We start from the raw sequence: 21,448 nt of genomic DNA on the forward strand, positions 1-21,448 counted from the left end.
TTTGCACAGGCACTTGCCAGCTTGTGTATTCTGTTTTGCCCTCAGACTTTGTTTCCAGGAAAAATAAGACGGTACTAGCCCTAGTTTTTAGTTAGCTTTCAAGACTGAACATTAGCCAGTGATGTGCCCTTGCAGCCAAGAGTGCTAATGGTATCCTGGGCTGTAGTAGGATTTCTGCTAACACTGAATAATTATTCTTTGTTGCAGGTGGTATGGTCAAGAAAAGGACTACAATGTTCTAGTTATGGATCTTCTTGGTCCCAGCCTTGAAGACCTATTCAACTTCTGTTCTCGCAGGTTTACGATGAAAACAGTACTTATGTTAGCAGACCAGGTATGTACAAATCTTACTGTGAGGAAGTTAAAACTCTTAAAGTATTTTGTGTAACATGGTTCTCTTTAAGGGGGTTAGATAATGTTTTATGCAGTGTTGTATATAGCCAAGTGAACACTTGACCTATATAGGAATGAAGTAATGGTGGCTTCTGTGTGCTGTGGCATGCAAAATGACTGTAGGCCTGCAGTGGGAGGGCAGTGCAGATACCAACTCCTTGATGCTGCAAATCTAACAAGTGCAACTTTACTGAAGTATTGAGACTAATATGGGTGGTTTAACTCCTGATACCAGCCATGGGGGTGGTGTCAGAAGGCCTGAAGCAGTCTCTAGTTGTGACTGATCTGATTCAGTGGAAAGCTGTTACATGTTGGCCAGTTGCGGTGACAGGTGGACAACATGCAAGTCTGTGCGTCTGTTCTTATTGAATGTCACTGTGCAGTCACAACCTCCTGTACCTTCTAGTACCAGACCATGAACTAATACATACTATTTTGATGGTTGTGGTGCTTAAAGATAGTTCTTAAAGCTGTTAGTGGAGATGCTGCTCTACCTTAAACTTAAGGCCTGTAAAACTGAAGTCTGTTAGTTAAGGCGTCAGGAGTACCTATCTGTTTAGTCTTTTTCTAGCAATTGAGATTTTTTCAATTTGGTCATGAAAGTACAGCATTCAAAATGGACAGCCATATTTATTTCTTGCTGTTTAATAAGTGCCTTAATTGTGCTGTCTTCAGCTATTTGAAAGGTAGTAAAGGTTTCTCAAGTTGAATTTTCAATGGTAGTTTAAATTTCATCTGATATTATGTAATTGATGTTAGTATCAAATTGTCACTTAGCCAGATGCTTGTAGAATCCCAGGCTCTTGGCCAAGGAAGCTCACAGCATTTGTATGGAGACAAGGTCCGCTGTCCCTATTCTCAGCTGCCTTGAGTGGTATACTTTAGAGGGCTATTTGCCTGATTAGCTAGCTAGAGCCTGGGTGTTGCAGCATCTCCAGGGAATCTGTATGGGTTTTGTGCAGTATTCCTTTGAATGACAAACGCTAATTAGTTGTCATCTGGGAAACATAGACAGGATGTATGATACCAGTGCATGGAACTGGCTTTTAGGGCATAGGCCAGGAGAACAGCTGTTGAGGGTATGATGTTTTAACCATTCAACTCACAAAAGACTGCATGAAGAGTGTTTTTAGTATCTGGAAAGCTGTACCGCATAAATGCATGTGCTGTGATTGCACACACAGGACACTGCATGAGTCTGTATGATGATAAAGATGCGCCAGAGTTTCTCTGCATCTTCATTGCTGACTGTTATTCCTGGATCATGGTAGCCTAGATATCACAGTATGGGCCACAAGCAAGTTGTTACTTGCTCCATGAAAACTGTTACCTGCAAAAGTTGCACTTGATAATGAATGAATAACTAGATGAATGAATAATTGGGACGGGTTGGGGGGGTGGGATGAGCTTTAAAATTGTCATGTGGAAGTTACAGAAAACCTTTGTTTGAAGTAAGAAGTAGAAATTACTGTTTAATAGGACACTGTAGTTAGATCATGAACTTGAATATCTGGGAAATAGTTTCAGGTATTTAATTTGCCATTTCCTGACCAAGATTATGGAATTTTAACATAAAAGAAAGATAAACTTATTTGAACAGCATAAAAAAGGAACCCCTTTAAGTTGCGGAGGAAGGTAACACTAGAAATTCAAGCTTTCCTTGAAGGTTTAAGTTAATTGTATTGCTTTCATTGAAATCTTATCTGTTTTGTTGTTGCTGTTTTTTTGCAGATGATCAGTAGAATTGAATATGTGCACACAAAGAATTTTATACACAGAGACATTAAACCAGATAATTTCCTAATGGGTATTGGGCGTCACTGTAATAAGGTTAGTCTAATGCTCTTTGTTTAAAGTCCAAAAGGAATGGCTATGTTACTGGATTCAAGCTGTACAACGTTTTTAAAACTCATTGCTAAAACTGTTGTTTTGGATGCTAAACCATGATTCTTTGATGCAAGAACTTGCATTTCTCAGTGTCCACTTCTAAATGCAGCAGCATACACATGTGGGTCTCTGACCCACCCTGTGAGATGCACTTGCTTGCAAGATGATTTCTAGGCTTGCAACAAGATAATCAACTAACCCTGGAGAATATTTAGCTACTTTTCTCAATGATGGAGTTTCATTATTGAGATGACTGTTGTAATAGCATTTTTTTTCCTCAATGATAAAGTAAAATCTTATCTCGGCTTTGGGGTTGACTTGCTGGGATTAAATGAATTTGTGCCAACATGGGAGCTCCTGACCTACCAGTCATCAGGGCATTAAATCTTGCAGTGGCGGAGTGGTACAGAGAACTCTTCAGCCATCTGAATTGTGGATACAACTAATAGCCAACATGTAGATCAATTGCCTTTGTAAATAAATGAAATTATGCAAATATGTTGGTGGAAAACTGTTGTAGAGTACATGAACATGTTGTACAACTGAAAACTGCTCTCAGTTTACTTTGTGGGAAAAAAAAAGGCAGGGCAAGGGGCGGGCTGAAGTTGTTGCATTTGTTTGGATGGGTAAATATAGTCAGAAGTGCATGTTTCCTGTTGAAAACCTTATATAGAAGAAAACTTCTTTATTTTATTTTCAGTTCTCTTGAGTGAAATATGCTTAATCCTGCAATTTGTATGTTGAGCTCGGGCAGACAGGCAGCATTGGCAATGCATTAAGCATGCTACTTAATAGAAATTAACTTCAGGACAAATGTATGTGATTAAGCTGTTTATTGGAAGCAAGATTCCCACTTATCTTCTCTATATGCCATCTGAGAATGTCTCATCTCTTTAGGTACTACTAGTATTTAAAATGTTTACCTTTGTTTGCCTGTATGAATGCCAACTTCAGGGCCATGAACATTAGAAGGGGAAAGCTTGATTAACATGGGATAACAGCTCTTGTCTGAAGAGGTGCAGTGCACTGAATGTTTAGATACAACCATTGTTGGAAAAGCTTGTAAGTCCAGCTGAAAGGCAGTCTTTATGTAATCCTGTTGCTGTTAAACTTTGCTTGTTCCCAAGTTTCATACTTTCACTCTGTAGAGCTCTTTTTCTCTGCTGTGTTGAGCAGTTAGGCTCCTTAATTTTCTGGCATGACTTAGAGTATAACTTGAAAACTTTAAATTTTTTTTCTTAGTTTTAGTTTCTGATTTCCAATTATTCTTTTTGGGCCATTTTTCTGTACTTTTGCACAGTCATGCTAGGTTGGCATTGCTGCACTCTTTTTCATCTTGATGGGGATTAATGGCCTAGAAATTGCTGCTGTGCTTACTTTAGTGGAGGAACACATTAGATTTGCATCAGCTGAAATGAAAAACAAAATTGCCTGTAAATATTTTTTTTTCCCATTGGTAGACTAGTTAGGGAGCCACGCAGTGATATGGTGGTGAACACTTGTCTATGGGCATTGGCTTTGTCACTGTTGCAGGGTTTTAGAGAGTAGGGAGGTAGTTCTTGACAGAAGTCAAAATTGATGGGTTTACATGAGCAAAATGAGGAATAGGTTGCTTCGGTTTGGAACCAAGTGCTTTATCTAGGGAACCCTTGCCACCATACAGTATTTACTTTGTTTCTTTTTGTAACATAAGTGTAGTTTGGGGTTTTTTAGAGATGACTATGCACAGTTTAAAGAAAATCATCCACACAGACTAGAATAGCATGGTAATCTTGTTCCAGTAGCTTCCTTTCAGTTGTATTTAAAAAAAAAAAAAAAATTTTTTTCAAATTTTAATTTGGTGATTGGGAGAAATTTTGCTCCCACCTTAAAAGATTAATTTTCCTCTCTGCTAGAAATAAGCCCTGCATGCTTATGAAAGTAAACTTTAAGGTGACTAAATGCCTTCTACCTCTTCCTTACTGAAGATTTACTTTTTCTAAATGTCTTTTGGGGGAAGGGCAGTCTGTGGAACCAAAGGATGCTTTTGTAAGCAAAACTTCAATTTCCTTTTTTAGTAGAGCCAAATGTCACCATTGCTATCCGTGGTCCAAGGCAGTGCCATTTTGGAGCGGCTCACAGTTAAAATTTACCTTGTCACATCTTTCAAATTTTCTCCTTGGAAAAAAAAAAATTTAAAAAAGAAAATACAAACATACGTGGTTTTTTGAAAACTACAGTGCTTGGTGGAAGAAGGATGGCATTTGGCTACCCTGTTCTTTCTCGAATGCCTCGGTGTTGCCTGTCTGCGCCGGCCATTGTTGCAATGTAAGCAATACTGTTTGATGCACTGCCACCCTCTATTGTTTGTTCAGTGTTTAGAATCTCCAGTGGGGAAGAGGAAAAGAAGCATGACTGTTAGTACTTCTCAGGACCCATCTTTCTCAGGATTAAACCAGGTCTGAACTGTCTCCTATTCCAACCTCAACCCCAAATTCATGTGCTTTATTTTTGTTTTGTTTTGTTTTTTTCTGGAGAATGTAGACCTTGCAAAAGCACCTCTTATGTTGGCATTATTCAGACATACTTGGCAAACATGTAACATTACTAAGATGTTTCCCTGTGGCGCTTGTTTAAGTTGTGGAATTACTTCTAAACTTGATATTAAAAAGGGCTAAATGTACGTGCTTGATTTCAGATGCAGAAGCAAGTTTTATTTTTGTCCTTTAAAACTCAAAGGCACTCTGAATGTGTTGAAGGATAGACGTGCCACCCTAGCGAAATAGCAGGGCTTCTGTGTAGGGTTGTCTGCTTGCCTTCTTGTAGGGTTGCTGCAGTGTCTTTGAATGCATGTGGAGAAGTTCTGTTATTGCTTCAGCCAGACTCCTTCCCTTGCAGTTTTTGTTCAAAAAATCTTTCTGAATGTGTAATGAGAACTCTCATATTTTCATCCATTGTGATTATAAAATGAAATTACTCCAATAAGCTGTGTCTTGGAGAAGTGTGAGCTTATCTTCTCGTGTTAAACGTAGTACTCCTGACTCTTTAAGAGAAGATGAATTGGAGAGAAATGAAGACATATGCCAGTTAGTAGCAGGACAGCTGGAAACTGATGAATATGAATCAGAGCTTAGGAGGTTGGCCATAGAATCAGTCCATAGCTTTACACAATGATAGTCCTCATGTATTAAATCCGAGGCAGCTAGCTGCTGTACACGAGCCAACAGGCTTCTGTTATCTGCTTCTGAAACTTTCTTATCAGTTGAGGCAGAGACTTTGATCTACTTCTCTAGTTGCTCTTGGCAAAAATCTTGCCCTACTTCTCCAGTTTCCTGCTGATCATGCAACAAACAGAATTAAGGTGGTATGAGGTTATCTGTGGGAATACGTCTGTGTTCCTGCTGGCTGACATCAGTACATTCTGTGCTCATCCAAATCAGGCTGCATCTTCCAACTAAACTCTTTGCAAGATGGACTCCCTCCTTTGCCTTCCACCCATCTAGAATGGGAAATAAAGAATGAGCCTAAGTTAGAGAACAGAGTAAACTTCCCTGGAGAAATCAGTGCCATAAAATAATACCCAGTTACTTGGCTGGCATAAAACAGATCTGTGTTGCTGAATTGATTCTTTTTTTTTTTTAAAGAGGTTTTACCCATACCTCTTGAGAGAATGCAGAATTACCTTGTTCAGGTCTAATATCAAGAGCTCGTAGCAGCTGTGGACGAGGCAGTGCATCATTTACTTTTAACTCTGTTGAAGAAAGTATTCACACCATGTCTGTGCTAAACAGGGCTGGACACCAGCTATTGATGTATTAGAGGCACACTTCCACTGTTAACTATTTTGATTCATGAACTGTGACTTTGTCCCTTTATTCCATTAATTAACAGCAAGATCCCCAGGATTACAGAAAGCACGTGAAGACTTTGAATTGTTTAAGTGTTTGCAACTAAATATGCAGTGAAAATATTCTGACTGATGTGTATATTGTTTGGTTTTCTCTCTTTCAAGGCATAGTATTTTGCTTAAACTAATGGGCAAAGGCCCTGAAAAAATAGCTATTGCAAACTATACATCAGAGGCTGTCATCAGATCAGAAATCTTTAATCAGAAAATAAGGGATTGCATTTGAGTTCAGGCTTTGCTTCTAGGAAGGTTGTATTTGCAGTATAGTAATTATATAGAAGCTTTATACTCTCTGCTTTAGGAGTTTAGTATCAAAACAGCTAATTTCCTGGTGGCTGGAGGGTATGTCCATGCTCATGAAGTGAATCACTACCTCTAGTGGTAGCTGTGGTGGGTGCAACAAAGACAAGACCTCTACTTTCCTGAACTGTCTGACCAGTGTAGTTGATTTAAAAACTTGGTTTTATGATCTCTTGCTCAAAGCATTCTGGGCTTTCAGGGTGACTTTCACTAGAACAACAAATGCAGAAGTGCTGTGCTTTGTGATTGCATATAAATCATAGCAAGACTTCAACTGAAGGTTTTCTGCTCTGACATCAGTAGTTTAAGAGACTTTTAGCTTTGTTTTCCTGTCTAGACTACTATAGTTAGAAAGTCTTCTTCAAGCAGAATTGTAAAACATACCTACCATGCAATTCAGAAACTTTCAGTCTTTCAGCATCTTTTGATACTTCATGTCGAGTGTCACTTTATAATTCACAGCACTTCCACTGTGCTAGAGTGATCCTTTGTTTCAGTCTTGGATGCAGGTATGTTGCATATCAATCTCCAGTACTTATTTGCATTTAAAGCTGCATCTTCTGTTCTGGAATCACCTTTAAGGTGATACTGAATGGGCTTTTGCTGAGAATTTCTTGAACCTTATGTCTTATTTCCGTCATCTCCTTCCCCCACCCAAGTTACTTTTGCAGTATTTATTAATCTGTAGGGGTTGTAGTCCCTGATCCTGTAGGATTAATCCAGCGTTGGCATCAGGAGCTCAGCCTGATGATTTCTAGCTTGAAGACTGATTGCTAGAATTTGAAATGTTCCTTATGTACTTCTGCCTCAACTTTTTTTTGCCTAGTCTTGAAATCTTGTCGCAAGAAGGTACAGTCTGTGCTTAACCTTTGTAGATAGGCTGGCTGTTAGCATGCTAATTAGCATGCACTCAAGTTGTTCCTAAATATCAAATCATTGTGCAAGCTTGGTTATTAGAAACCTAAATTGGATTCCATGTACTAGGTTCTAGCTTCCTGGCTGTATTAATATCATCAGCAAGTGTGTCATGCTGCTGTAACAGTGTTCTGGTTGTCTTAAAATGAGCATATGATTGAAAGGAAGAGGTCTTGTTTGCTGTTGAAGGTTGTGGCCTTACACTCTGCAGAATGGCCAGTGTTCTTTGAGACATAGAGAAGAATACAGGATGTGCATAAATTGCATTAAGCTGCTGAGCTGCCATTAACTATCTGTATGTGTAAACTGTTCTAGTGTGAGTGGGGTTTTGTGAAGTGTGCTTTTGCACATTATTAGTTTCCTTCCTAAACCGTGCACTGTAGTTACCGAGCTAATGTGATACAAACTACAATAGTAACATAAAATAGTTGTAGAACTAAGCTGCAGATGCTGAGTAGCACAATCTAATCTATTCCACTGTATTGAGAAAAGGCTTGAACTAATTCACTATTAAGTCTTTGAACTGGCTAGTTACAGCTAGTTGCAACTGTGCACTGTTACTTTGCTTCCTCTTAACTGTAGGCTGTTTACATTGTGTGGATGTCTTAATGTAGCTAATGTCTAGTGAAAGATGTTGTGGATTCCTTGCATTGTATAGGAATATAATCTATTTTCATTTTTCTTTAAGTTATTCCTTATTGACTTTGGTTTGGCCAAAAAGTACCGGGACAACAGGACAAGACAACACATACCATACAGAGAAGACAAAAATCTCACTGGCACAGCTCGATATGCCAGTATCAATGCACATCTTGGCATTGAGCAGAGGTGAGTTCAAGATACCTGCTGTGCTTTTGGAGGCTACAAGATGATCCTGTTGTAAGCTTTTGAAGTGTCTGAACTAATTTTATATGCATAAGTGTATATATCCCTTTGCAAGTGTTTTTCTTTTTGGCTGCCTATGTTGGGGGGCAGAGGGGAATCCAAGCACCTAATTTGCTTCTTGAAGAGATTCTAAGTCTTGCAGGCATGAGGTGGATGTTCTGCGTACTGTTTTGGTTTCTTAAAGGATAAGCTGTACTTTCATGTGGATCTTTCAGAGGACCTTCACAAATAAGACTGCACTTTCTTGATTGTGTTGGTAGCTGTTGATGCCACTGATAACAGGCTTGAGATGCAATTCTGTACCCAAAAAGGGTATTCTAAGCTGGTGTCTGTGTCCTGTTTGCTCACTCTCCCCTCAAGTTAATAAATTATTGTTTATCCTTTTGCCTGCAAGCAAGACTTAAAGATCTTCTACTTCACTCACACTGTATTTTGGTTTCTGGTATACATGACCATAGTTGTGACTCTGTATGTATATATGCGTGTGTGTGTGTGTATATATATGTTTAGATGTTTGAGCTTTGCTCAATCAACAAACACATTTTTATCATCTGGATCAAAAGCATATTGCTACTACAGTATCCTAGCAGTGGTCCAGTGGAGATAGCACTTTAGGTTGTTTGGAAGTGTAAGGTACTCAGGAAATATGAAGTGATGCCTCTCTTCCTTACCTATATGCCTAGATATTGTAATGTGTAAATGTAGTAGTGTGACTTGACCACATGATGCTGAGATTGCTTAGACATAGTTAAAACTTCCATGAATGTCTGTGCCTCTGACCTTCAGTTTTAATCAAGATGGGGATGACAATTTGGAGTGGTCAACTTCAACAGAATATGTAACTTACAAATATTTGGTGCTTTAAAATGCTCTGTTTCCTCTTTGCTTTAATTTCCTTAAGGTTCTTTAAGTGTCTACTATTGTCTGTCAGTGTCATTATTTAAGGCTACTTGACATGTGTGTCAAGTAGGCTAAATGACAGGTGTAATTTCTGAAGTTAGTACATTTCATAGAACCCAGGCTGTTCTTGTGAGGGTGTAGCTGTGCTAGCCCCTTCCAGTGAAGGGAGGGAACTGCGAAGGACTATTGCTTTTGAATTTAGTTGGGGGGTTTTGTACCATCTCTGCTGGTACTGGGAATTCTAATATAATTGGAAATGTAGCTTGGTGCATGCTAAAAGCTATTAAACTGACTAGACCAAGTCAACAGTGAGGCCAATATATATCCCTGTAATCAAGAGAAACCAGTCCTGAGGCTCATGGCAGAATATTTCAACTGTTAGTGCTGTACTTTAACTGTTAGAGAACATGTTTTCCTATTTGTAATGACAGCTATTCTCAATGAGCTGTTTGCAGTGTTCTCCATTTCTTTTAGTAATGGAGAATGTTACCCTGTTTTCCAAATCCTGAAAATCAGTTATCAGTATATGCTCAAATGTAATATATCTATTAGAGGTTTACAGAACTAAATGTTTCCTACTACAAAATCATGAAATTAAACATTAAAATAATTAACTGGATGGGGGGTGGAAACTATTAATCCCCTTATTGCTTCTGAATTTACCATTGCCTTCTCAGAAAATGTAATTTTATGTCATGGCGCCATACTGGTTCACTGAATCCTGTTGATTAAAATCTGCAATTCTAATCAAATTTGCAAGTTTTGCAGCCTGGAGTTTGTGGTTTTGGTGTCATTTTTCATCCCTCTCTTTGGCTGTGGTTTCATACTACAGCTGAGGGAACCTCAGAGCTAGCTGCTGTCAACAGCAGTGAACCAATCTTCTCTTCGCTGACCCCTGGGCACAGCTAGTGCTTTTTTGGCCTGGTGGTGAAATGGTTTAGGGAGCCAGGCTGATTTTCTTCTGGGATAGCTCCCTGAACTGGTTCCTCAAAGAGTCAGATGGAATGTGAGTTGAGGGGGTGACAGGCAGGCCATTCTGGTGATTATTAGTGGTTATATTGGATTGGCTGTAACACAAAGCATCACCTACAACTTCTTACTTCCAGATCTCGGTATGAGAGGAAGATCTGTCCAGGTTCTTAAAGATTGTTCTCACTTAAAGGGAGCTGTTTTACCCTCGCCCATATGTATAATTCTGTTTGCAGTACTGCTGTCAGCCTTTTGCTGCCTTGTGGGGGTGGCAGGTGTGTAGTCTTTCCAGCCACCATTTAACTGCTTTTCTTGCAGCTCTGCCTGGGTGGCAAAGCAGCAGCAATACCTGGCAGCTTCTCTTGATAAGGGAGCTGGGAAGGGAAAAATAAGTTATTTTTCTATCTCATGTTAAATAGATGTCAGCTGCAGAGGGGCAGTCAGAGGAAAAAATCTGATTGTACCACAGCTGGGAAGAGGCAACTTTGCCAAGAGGGAAAAAAAAAACGTGGAGCATTTTTTCCACTTCAGTGAACTGGACTAGCATTAGTAATCATGAAAGCTGTGTAGCAAAGTATGATGGTGTTCATGTGGCTGAAGTGTGGATCTGGAGCATATGCAGGCCTTTTAGATGAGAGTTTGCAATAACTTTGGAGTTCTCTAGCTGCCTTGAAACAGTTGTCTTGTGGGAAGAAAGCAGAGGCACCTTTCTAAATGTCACTTGTCTTTTAAAAAGCATGGAGACAGTTCAGGGTTTTTTTTTAACAGAAATGAAGAAAGAAAAAAGTTATGCCCTTTTGGGGCTAGATGTTCAGTATTGTTCCCAGGCTGAGGCAAGGTTCAGGGAAAAACTTCCCTTAATTAAGGATAGCGTCATGTGTCTCTCTTGCAATGCATTCCATGGTTCCTATAGGTAAAACTTTAGTTTCTATCCAAGCTAATTAATTAAATGGGAAAGACATTTAATGTTTCATTCTTTTATTTCCCAAAGTTTGTTTCCCAAATTATTCTAATGTAGCTGCAGATGGAAACTTACCACACACAATACCTACTGACTGTTCCTTGCTTGAAAAATGAATAGGATCTCCTTCCTGCTTGTGAAGATGCTACATGCCTGCCAGTGGAATCCTGAACACCTAGATGTCTTAGCTGTATTAGAAAAAGATCTTCCCTTGCACCACAGCTTAGGTTTTGTTCCTTAATTATTATTTTTTAATTATTTTGGAATACTTGCACTGTTTGGAGTAAAGTATAAAATGCCAAAATTTGTAATTTATTGTGGTGGTGTTTTCTCCAGTCGTAGGGATGACATGGAGTCACTAGGCTATGTATTGATGTACTTCAACAGAACCAGTCTGCCGTGGCAAGGATTAAAGGTAGGTTATGTTGCCTTTTTTATCCCCCCTTTGTTTTTTATGTTTGGGTATTGTGCTTCTGCCTGCTGCTCTGGATAGGTGGTTGTATATAGTGTTTAGCTTCAGTTATACAAAGCAGCTTTTCCCAAGGCATGTGATATTTATAGAATGTAGAAGAAAGGTTCTTTCTGCTTCTCGTGCAGCAGGCAAACTGCATACTCTTTGGCTGTCTTAAATTTTATGCTAAACAATAGTTTACATCATCTTTGCAAATTATTATTGTCCTCTTGCAGGCTGAGGCCCTTTTTGGGAATTAGAAAATAACATTGTTAGTGGCTTTTTTGAATTGCTGTAGAGAGCATGGAAATAATCTCTCGCCTAACAAGTTCAGCTTTAGTGATATCTTCAGTCCAGTTTATGACATGACTGAATAATCATTAGCTGTAACAGACTTGTTTCAAGTATTTTCATGTATGGTAGCCAAGTACAAGCATGGCAAGTATTCTTATTTGTTATACAGACTTCAGTGATTTGTTTTCATGTTTTAATTGTTTTTTCTTCTTCCATGTGAGTTGTGTAACTCAAATGGTGTTGCAGCCGCAAGTTCTCTAAAAAGACAAGCAGCTTGTGAAACACTAGAACTCTACAGTGGCAAATAAATGTAATGGCTGCTTACTGAAACATGCAGGCAGCCCTTGAATGGGGTACTGAGTGAGAATTAATAGAACTTTGGCAAATGTAAATGCAAGTCTGGTCTGTTTAAGGGACAAAAGCAGCAGCTAGAACTACACGAGCTGTGCCATGTGATGGACGCATTAGACTGCGACAAATGGTATTAAACTGTGTCCGAATCTTAATACCAGATTGACCTTCATTCTCTTTGCAATAAGTGTGTGGGACTTGGAGATTTCACATAAAATACTTATGGTTGACCAAAGGATTTTTGTCATTTTTTTTGCTACTGTCCTTATTAATCCAGTGTTGCACAATATCTCTTATATTGTGACCTACATGTTCCACAGGCTGCAACAAAGAAGCAAAAGTATGAAAAGATTAGTGAAAAGAAAATGTCCACTCCTGTTGAGGTTTTGTGTAAGGTAAGAGTTTCCAAATGATGTCATACTGTGGAATGGAAGTTCTTTTCTTTGTCATTTTTTTTTAAAGCTAGAGCAAATATATTAGATAATATCACATGGCATTTGCTGCTGAATAATACTTCTCTGGCAGTCACGGGTGCCTAGTGTTTGGCCACCCAACAAGACTGTGAATGTGTGTAACAGGGCAGGCATTTTCTGCTGTTTCTTGGCGTAGTTCATGCTACCATCATTCCAGTTATTGGTGACTGTTGGCCATACAAGCTCTCCAGCTCTCTTAAGTGAGGCTTGTTCATTTCTTCAACTTCTACAGTGAAAATTCTACATGTGCCCTCTTGGATAAGTAAAACCATGGTAGAGCTGTATAGCTTGCCTTATGTACTTGCTTTTGCCTCTTCAGGATTGTTCATATTGTCCTGTGTACCTCAAATAGAGGATGTAGTAGAATTGGATGTCAAGTGATCTTTAAAGCCATGTTGCAGAATGATGTTTTTCCAATTCTATCCTTTGGGTCTTAAGATTTCTCTTGAACTGTGGCAGCCACATGCTTGTTAACAAAGGTCCCTGAGAACACATAGTAGTTTTTGCACATCAAACAGCAGCACTTTCTAGTCATGCACATTTATATACCCTCATAGTCTGACAGCATATTCCAAACTGCTGAACTGTTATACCCTGTGTTTTCTTTTTTGTAGTAGAGCACTACGCTGTATGGTGTTACCTGTTTACATGTAGGCTTTAATATAGCATTAAATGTGTAAGCATGTAAGCAGGGAATCTTTGAAAGAGGTTTTCTTGTCTTAAGTCTTCACACTTAATAGTGGTAACTGACCTTGCTGCTTGTATGTTCAAGTAGATTATCAAGGAAACATGAGTGGAATCTTTTGAGACAATTGCTACTTACTTCAAATGAGACCTAGTTAATAAAATAGTTAATAAGAACTAGGTTCAATCAGGATTAATGAAGTGCTTTAAATATGTTTTATGTTGAAGGTTTTTATTGCAGAGGACTTGCGATGGCAAAACATGCATCAGGTAACAATTCTGGGGATGGAATATGTACCTGGTAACCTGCTGATTAAATCACTTTCTGAAATAAAGTAAATGAGTAACTAGAGAGAAAGTGGAATTTGCACTTACGAATCTTCAGCTGGTTTTTCTCTGCCATTAAAGACAGAAAGACAGCTTTTTGCTTTCTTATAGGGTTGCTAGAAGCTTTTTGCTGCAAGCCGTGGCTTGATTAACACTGTTGATTTACAGGGATTCCCTGCAGAATTTGCCATGTATCTGAACTACTGTCGTGGCCTGCGCTTTGAAGAGGCACCAGATTACATGTATCTGAGGCAATTATTCCGTATTCTTTTCAGGTCAGTCTCAAAGTGGAAAAGTACAGAAACTTGTTAGTGCTTTAGCAGTTGGTAACTGCTCTGTGGAACTTGCAGGGCTCTGTACGTGTGTGGCGTAGGGAGCTCGTCTGGGACTTACTTTCACTTCAGAATTTGAAAAGCTGTTTAAAGCACCTGAAAAATATTGTTCAATGTTAAGCATGAAGGAAAAGATTCTCTCTTGTGTTACATGATCTGGCCACTAATGCTAGAGGCTTGAGCTCGTGCTTCAAGTTCTGTTGCAAGTATCTTAAGAAATTGACCCCTTGGTAGAAATTTTTGAAGCTTTTTGTGTTTGGAGATTGGTGATGGGGCTAGCAGTGGTGCCCAGGAGATGAATTTCAACGGAGGGGAATAGTGCTGTTTCATTGAGCTTGTTAGAGAAACCAGAACATAAACACAACCTTGTGGAGTGAAGAGCATCTGTCAAAAGAAGAGTTGGTACTGATCTCTCAAGTGGCTCCCTCCAGGTTTTTGGAATCCAAAGCAATTTATATTCAACTATCTACAATGCTGCAGTATCTCCTTCAAAATGTTTCTTTTTTAAAACAAGAAAAAAATCTGAGGACGTCAGTGCAGACAAGTGGGTAAGCTGGGTTGTGAGAAAGTGCTGCTTGTACAAATGCAGACTTTTGTGTAAACAGTGAAGAAAACACTGCTTGATGGTATTTGGGCTTGCTTCAAGAATCCCTTTAAGTCAGTTATACTTATTATGAATGGTATATAAATGCTCTCCAAAGCAGCTTACAAAGAGCTAACCTCTAATTCTGGGTTTTCCGCAAAGGCTTGGTATTAGCAGTAAGGAAGTTATGATGTGTTATAGTAAAGTATTTCACTTTTTTCTAGGACCTTGAACCACCAATATGACTACACATTCGACTGGACAATGTTAAAGCAGAAAGCAGCACAGCAGGCAGCCTCTTCCAGTGGGCAGGGGCAGCAAGCCCAAACCCCCACAGGCAAGCAAACTGACAAATCCAAGAGTAACATGAAAGGTTAGTAGCCAAGAACCAAGTGACGTTACAGGAAAAAAAAATTACACTAATTTGGACAATGTCAGCAATTTAAGTGTTAGATCAAGGAGGTGGTTTAAAAAATATATTTGGCTGTTAATTTAAAAAGCAAAAACAAAAGACGTCCTTGGAGAATTTGACTACTAACTTTATACCAAAATGTCCTTGTTCTTCATATCATTTCTTCTGGGGATGTTGGGTCATTTTAACCACTGCATCTTTTGCTCCCGCATTAACCACTTTCCAAAAACAAGAAACTGACTTGGTGTTGGGAATGTGACATTTTTATTTTTATTTATATATATACATATATCTTTTTATATATATAAAAATATATAATACAATCCAAAATCCTAGACCTAACACTTCTTAAGGGATAATTCTCATTAACTAGGCACGGATCTAGAGACTTTGGGTTCTACTCTGTTCCAGCTAGTATAGTGCTGTGGGTTTGCTTCTGTTCTGTATGCCTCAAACATTGGAAGCAGAAAATTGTGAATGATCTGGCTTCCTCCAGTGGGTTTACATTGAGACGTTTGGTCCAGAGTTAAAGGAAAGGACCAGTGAGCTCAAAATGCCTTGCCTAAATCAAGGAGTAACCCTGAACTGCTGTGGACTGCCAAGTCACAATTTTCTGAAGTATCTGGATGTTCTGGGGTGATGCTTCAGGGTTCTTGACTATCTTTAATGTTTCTAGGTTATGGTTTCAAAGGGAAATGTGAAATGTTCAAGATGCAATTGTGTAAAAACTGAAAATGGAGTTCTGAAAAGGCACATTTTTTTTACACATTCTAGAGACTTCTTAAATTTATCTGTGATGTAAATCTGCCAGTGTTAGTCTAGTAAGTCACTAGAATGAAACTGCTACAGGTAGTGACTATTACAGCCAGTCTTCTAATGAAACTGATTCTTCAAGATGAGCTGTGGATAAAATAGGAGCTAATGAGGTTGTCTGAGAATAGAGAAGCTAGGTTTAAGTTATGTACTGAGGTATTCCTAGTACTTGCTACTCTTCAGTACATTCTTACATTGACTATAATTTTTATATGTATAAAATTAGATATTAAGCTAACATGGCAGACTTGGAAGTCAAAGAAATGCAGAAGTGTTTACAATAAACTTACCAAAATGTTGTTTTTCATGTATTGTGGCAGCATTCAAGCATTACTAGGTGGCTTTAGTCAAAATAACTATCCAAAAATATAACACTTCATCCAGAAAAATGAAGTAGTAAAATACCTGCTGGTCTTCCCAAGACTCAATCTGAAACAGTCTCATGAAGGAAAAAAAATTTCCATAGGATAACATTAAATGTCAGATTCTTTGTGGCATAGAGTCTCCAACTTGTTTTGCTGGAGCCAACAGGTGCTGCAACACTGAAGGCTGTGAACCAGTTCCTTCAGCTTGAAATGCCAGTACGTACCAGACTCGGTGATTACGCACCCAGGGTTAGATTGCTTCCTGAAATACAGAAGCTCTGACTGGAGTTCAGAACCCACTACTGAACCCAGCCTGATGTTGGGGTGTGGCTGTTAGAGCAGGAGGAAATAATCTGAGCAAAAAATGCGGATTCTTCACAATGGCTCGCCCTTAAAGTGAAGGTCTTACAGGAGGTGATGATCTATAAACACACACTGCCCTGAAAATCAAGTTGTATGCACTTGAAATACTGTTTTGCTGGTGAAGTATTCTAAGGTTTAATGTGCTGCTTTCCTGGCTCAGGTGGTCTCTGACCGAGTGCTATACCATAAGTGAAGAAAAAATCATTATAATCATTGTCTGCTGCCACCTTGATGATGATTTAGTGACAAAGTTGCAGCTGACTGACAAGCATGAGTAATGGGGAAGCTGTCTTTCAGGTTGAACCTGATAGACCATTACTCTTTCTTAATGGATGTTCCTCGTAGCGAGGCCCATCATTATAGCTATGGAGAAGTTGCTGTTTTTCTAGCAGAATTTCCTTGGCACTTGCATGGAGTAACAGCCTCTTGGGGGAATGACTCCCTCCTCCCTGCTTCTCGTCATGAAGAAAAGGCTTGTGGCCTTGGGATTGATCAGGCTGTAATGTCAGCAAAGCATTAAAGTAGTGCTTGTCAAACATTTGAAGACTTCCCAGCTTCCTAAAATAGGTAGCTTTAGTCATTTCATCAAAGTAAAGATTCCAGATTTCTAAAATCCTACTCGCCTTTTTGTGTGGAATATTGCCTGTTAATGAAGATTTTCTGAAACCAGCTAAGCCCAAGCAGGAGTCTGTATGGGTTATAAGTTGCTGTCACATTGAAGATTAATGAAATACCTGGTTATTTTTTGCAGAGTTCAGTTAAATTGTCATGTAGTTGCTGTAGCAAAGCCTATGCTGAAGTGGCTTAAAAGGCTTCATGGTGTAAAATTACACCCCTCTGGTAACCATATCCAGTTTAGCAAGAGTACTGGAAATAGCAATTTACAGATGCGTTTATTGGTTAAAATCTTACAGTATACTGTATAAAGTGCAAGTACTGTTGAAGATGTGCATCTGGGGAGGGTGGTGAGATCTTAATTCTTTCAAACAGTGTACAGAGACTTACATGACTTAGAGTGCTTGGACCGTGTGCTCATTCATAGGTAATCCTGGCTGTCTTAACTCAGATCCATATTAAACTGTATCACTGAGTCCTATAGGTTATTGAGGCTGAATATTCTATTTGATTCCAGGATAGCCTGTTCTGTCAGTGGCCTTTTTTTTTCCTTACCCTCCCCCTCTCTGGAACCCTGTACAGTGTCTTTTGTAACAGTAAGATCAGCTGGTTTTGAACTTGGGAGAGGTGAACTGTTTCAACAGACAGAACTTCTCTGCTGACTCTGGGAAGTTTAGCTCTTGATCTCTTGACAGTGCAGCTGTTGTTCAGGTGTGATTCATAACAATGCTTACAGTCAGCTTCTCAGTCATAAAACTGACTCAAGCAGTCAATCGCCAGGATAAAGTCTATCCATTTGTGAGAGATGTTTTTAATTCACTTCAGTGTAGAGTTCTGTAAGCCAGTCAGCAGTCCCATTAGGATTCACTGGATGCTTATGGTTGTGGCAATATTTCTCAGAACAGTCTGTTAGTTTACTACATGAGATTTAGCCAATTGACAGCTAAATACTTTTCACTGCTTGTCTCTGCAGCTACTTAACAGAGAAAAAGTTTGAACACTTCTTAAGTAGAGGAGCTTCTTGGAGTATGACAGTACAGTTACTGTTACCCCATTGATGAGATCTGCAGCTATGGTAATAATAAAGCAGTTTGAGTATCCTCCCAGCATAGAGATTATCAAAGTTTTGGGTAACACCCTGAAGGGACAAGGAGTGATGATTGTGCAGATTTGAACTGACCCTGTATATAGTGAAGACTTGTTAGAGAGATGCTGGCATAAACTCTTCCGCATATTCTTCATACTGGTAAAGTCTTGTGTGCTGCATGAATGTCTCAACATCCCATTTGACAGCTGTGTTGGGGAACACTTCTCTGTAGGCCTAATAGGACTTGCAAGGGATGTTGGGAGTTGAATCCAGTTCCCTATTGCTTTATGTAGAGTTGGGCATTCTCTTGCCCATAATACCTTGGATTTGAGGTATTTAACAAATAGCAGCATATCATTTGCTAGCATGTCCTTTGTCCTCAGATTCAGGATCCCATTTTCATTTGACATGTCCAGGCTTCTACAGTAATGAGTTGATCTGTTTCTTTCCATTCTGGGAGCACACTCCTCCGTTGTTGGCTTAGTTTTGGCTGCCTTGATGGAGAAAGTGGTTCAAATGATGAATCAGTGTTCACTGCTGAATGCACTAAATGGAAAAACGGTGTAACTTTTGTATGCATCAAGTAAGGGTTATGGACAACTTTATACCAGTGGAACTAAGGAATCACTGGCGTTTCCGTGAGAATTTGCACTCAAGTGGGAATGACTGTCTTCATTCTGGTGCAGGCTTTTTTTAGAATTGATAGTGCTGGATAAAGAGAATTGTCCTTGAGTGCATTAAGATTGGGTTCAAATAAAGCTATTGAATCTCTTCTAAGTTACCTGTAGCCTATTCTGGAAAAGTTAAAGCTGTCTTCTGGGTACTATCCAGATGCATTTTTTTGATTGAAGTCAGGCTATGTTTAAGACTTGTTTGTACTTGCTTCTCTCTGGCTGACAGCACAAATTATAGCTGAGGTCAGCTTTGTCTGTATTTCACTGTGAAGAGATTTCAGTTGGAAGGACTGAGAGCTGTTGTTCAGCTCAATTCATACATCGACAGAATACCGTGCTGTTTGGAGGGCATCCAGAACGGGAATTTGCTTGGCAAAGTAGTCTTTGATTGAGACTCCTGTTACCTCTTTTTAAAGCACAGTGCTACTACCTGAGTCACCAGAGATGAGTACATAAGCAGTCACATGAAGAGAAGACTGGCTTAGCTTGCAGTCACTGGTTCTTTGAGATCTGTGTATGTATTCCTTTACTCTCCCTTTTCCACAATGTCTTGAACTTGTCATTTGAAGTACTAAACTTCAGAAGAATTGTTCTAGATGCCCCACCTCCCCTGTCACCTGAGTTGTTCACTTGTCCTTCCAAGGACAGAAGGTATGCTGTGTTCCTAGTCACTGTCAAAGGTTCTCACTTCTGTTCTGGTTGCCCAGAGTGTCATACATGTGAGCATGTAGTGAACACCAGCTACTGTAAGGTAAGTTATTCCTGTTCCTTTTCCATCTGTCTGTCTGACACTGCTGTACTGCGTCTCTGAAGAGCACCACTGCAATCAGATGACAGTTTGACATTCAAGGATATAAGCATGAGACATTGCAGACAAGTAGAAAACAATCCTATGAAATTACATCCTGCTTCCTAGTGGCAATAACGCATCTTGTTTTCAAACTGTTGGTCTGAATTCCTATTTGAGGAATGTGGCATCCAGTTGGTGCATAAGCCTGTTTTCCAGTGCAGCAGTAGGTGTGAGAGATGTGTGTTTAAGCTAAAGGGTGGTGTCAAATGCTGGTTAGCTTTGGAAAGGGACACCAGGCACTCTGCAATTCTGAGACTGAGCAGCATTTTCCCCTTTGAATTACCATAACTGATGTTTAATTCTATTGTGAAGACTGTTTCTCATTTTCATCCCGTATCAGTAAGTTGCCCTTGTGTTTATCTTACAGGTTTCTGAGCATGGCAAGGATGGGACAAAGCAGAGCAGATCGGAGCAGGACTTGTCACTCCCCAAATCCTAGAAATTTTAGTTCATACATACACTTGCCAGTGGCTGTGGGCAACCATTTACTTGGTGTAAAGAACTTAATATCAGTATAAACTGGCTCTGGGCAGTGTCAATGATGCTGCACTTTGAGTTGTAGCAGCTGTAATTGTGAATATTACTGAGATAGTGAAACATGGTGTCCAGTTTTCTATTGCATTTTTTTCAAGTGGAAAAGTTAACTGATGGTTGACACACAAGTGGAGAAAATTGTGCATATGCCAATTTTTGTTACCTTTTTACTTTGAACTACACTGCTTATGAGATCTCATTGTTTTGGAAGAATGGCATGAACAGTCTTCGGCAACAGTTGTGATAATTGTAAATGCTCACAATTGTGCACTCTTTTCTGGTTATTCCTCCCTGGGTTTTGAAAGTTGTACACTTAAAACATTCTTAAAGTTGTTGGCTTCTATGTGCAACATACCAAGCCAGCTGACATGGTAGTAACCAAAGATTCCAGTTTTTAAGCATATGAAAGACTCTGCCTGCTTACCTGTGCTAGAAATAACAGCATCTAAAGTGAAGACTTAAGAGAAACTTAGCGACTACTAGATAATCTTTAGGACTCTGCATTAACTCTATAATGTTCTTGGTATAAAAGGAAAAACAGCATATTTGTCACGAAATTTAGTTAACATCTTACAACTGAACCTGTATGTAAGTTGCTTAGATAAATGTAATCACTGTAAACATCTATATGATCTGGGATTTTGTTTTTATTTTGAAGCGGGAGCTTTTTTGTTTACAAGTTCATTAAAAACTAAAAACTGTTTCTGTAAGGAAATGGGATTTTTTTTTTAATTTGCCTTGTTAATTCAGTTTAAGAAATCTACATTACCCTGTTTTTAAACCAGGTTTCGAGGCCATTTGTTAAGCAAAACAAGTCATATTTCTTTCTAAATCATTTTAGATTTAGTGTTGTAACTCTTCATCATTTTGTTTTAAAAAAAATTTTGTATTTTTTCCTTGAAGGAGAAGGGGCAGTCTTGCATTTTTATAACCTGAGACCAGCCCTCAATACTAAGATTGGATTTTTAAAAAATGAAACGGCATCTTTTGCAGACCCAGTATTGGCAGCCTCTGAGCGTTGCCATGTCATGCACCGGCTGGACTGACTTGTGATTGCTGGTTTTAAGGAAAATTTGGATGGAGTATTTGGATGGTTTTAAACCAAGGCATTTTCTTTCAAGTTCTTGTGAAGTGGATATGACCA

General features: G+C 39.1%; 1 protein-coding gene across 2 annotated transcripts in view; it reads left to right on the forward strand.

Moving 5' to 3' along the window:
* Positions 1–14,969, forward strand: part of CSNK1A1 (casein kinase 1 alpha 1) — a gene marked incomplete at its 3' end in the record, with an annotated part of 28,279 nt that extends 13,310 nt beyond the window's left edge. Inside the window, exons 3-10 of one of the 2 annotated variants that reach the window (XM_082006100.1) lie at positions 208–334; positions 2,125–2,223; positions 4,635–4,718; positions 8,070–8,209; positions 11,433–11,511; positions 12,513–12,587; positions 13,845–13,951; positions 14,816–14,969. In XM_082006100.1, the coding sequence (XP_081862226.1) occupies positions 208–334; positions 2,125–2,223; positions 4,635–4,718; positions 8,070–8,209; positions 11,433–11,511; positions 12,513–12,587; positions 13,845–13,951; positions 14,816–14,969 (865 nt within the window). The remainder of the gene's footprint in view (positions 1–207; positions 335–2,124; positions 2,224–4,634; positions 4,719–8,069; positions 8,210–11,432; positions 11,512–12,512; positions 12,588–13,844; positions 13,952–14,815) is intronic. The other variant, XM_082006101.1, reaches the window with a different exon arrangement.
* Between the last annotated feature and the right edge of the window lie 6,479 nt (positions 14,970–21,448).

This window comes from Phaethon aethereus (assembly GCF_964289735.1).
Source record: "Phaethon aethereus genome assembly, chromosome: 14".
NCBI lineage: Eukaryota > Metazoa > Chordata > Aves > Phaethontiformes > Phaethontidae > Phaethon > Phaethon aethereus.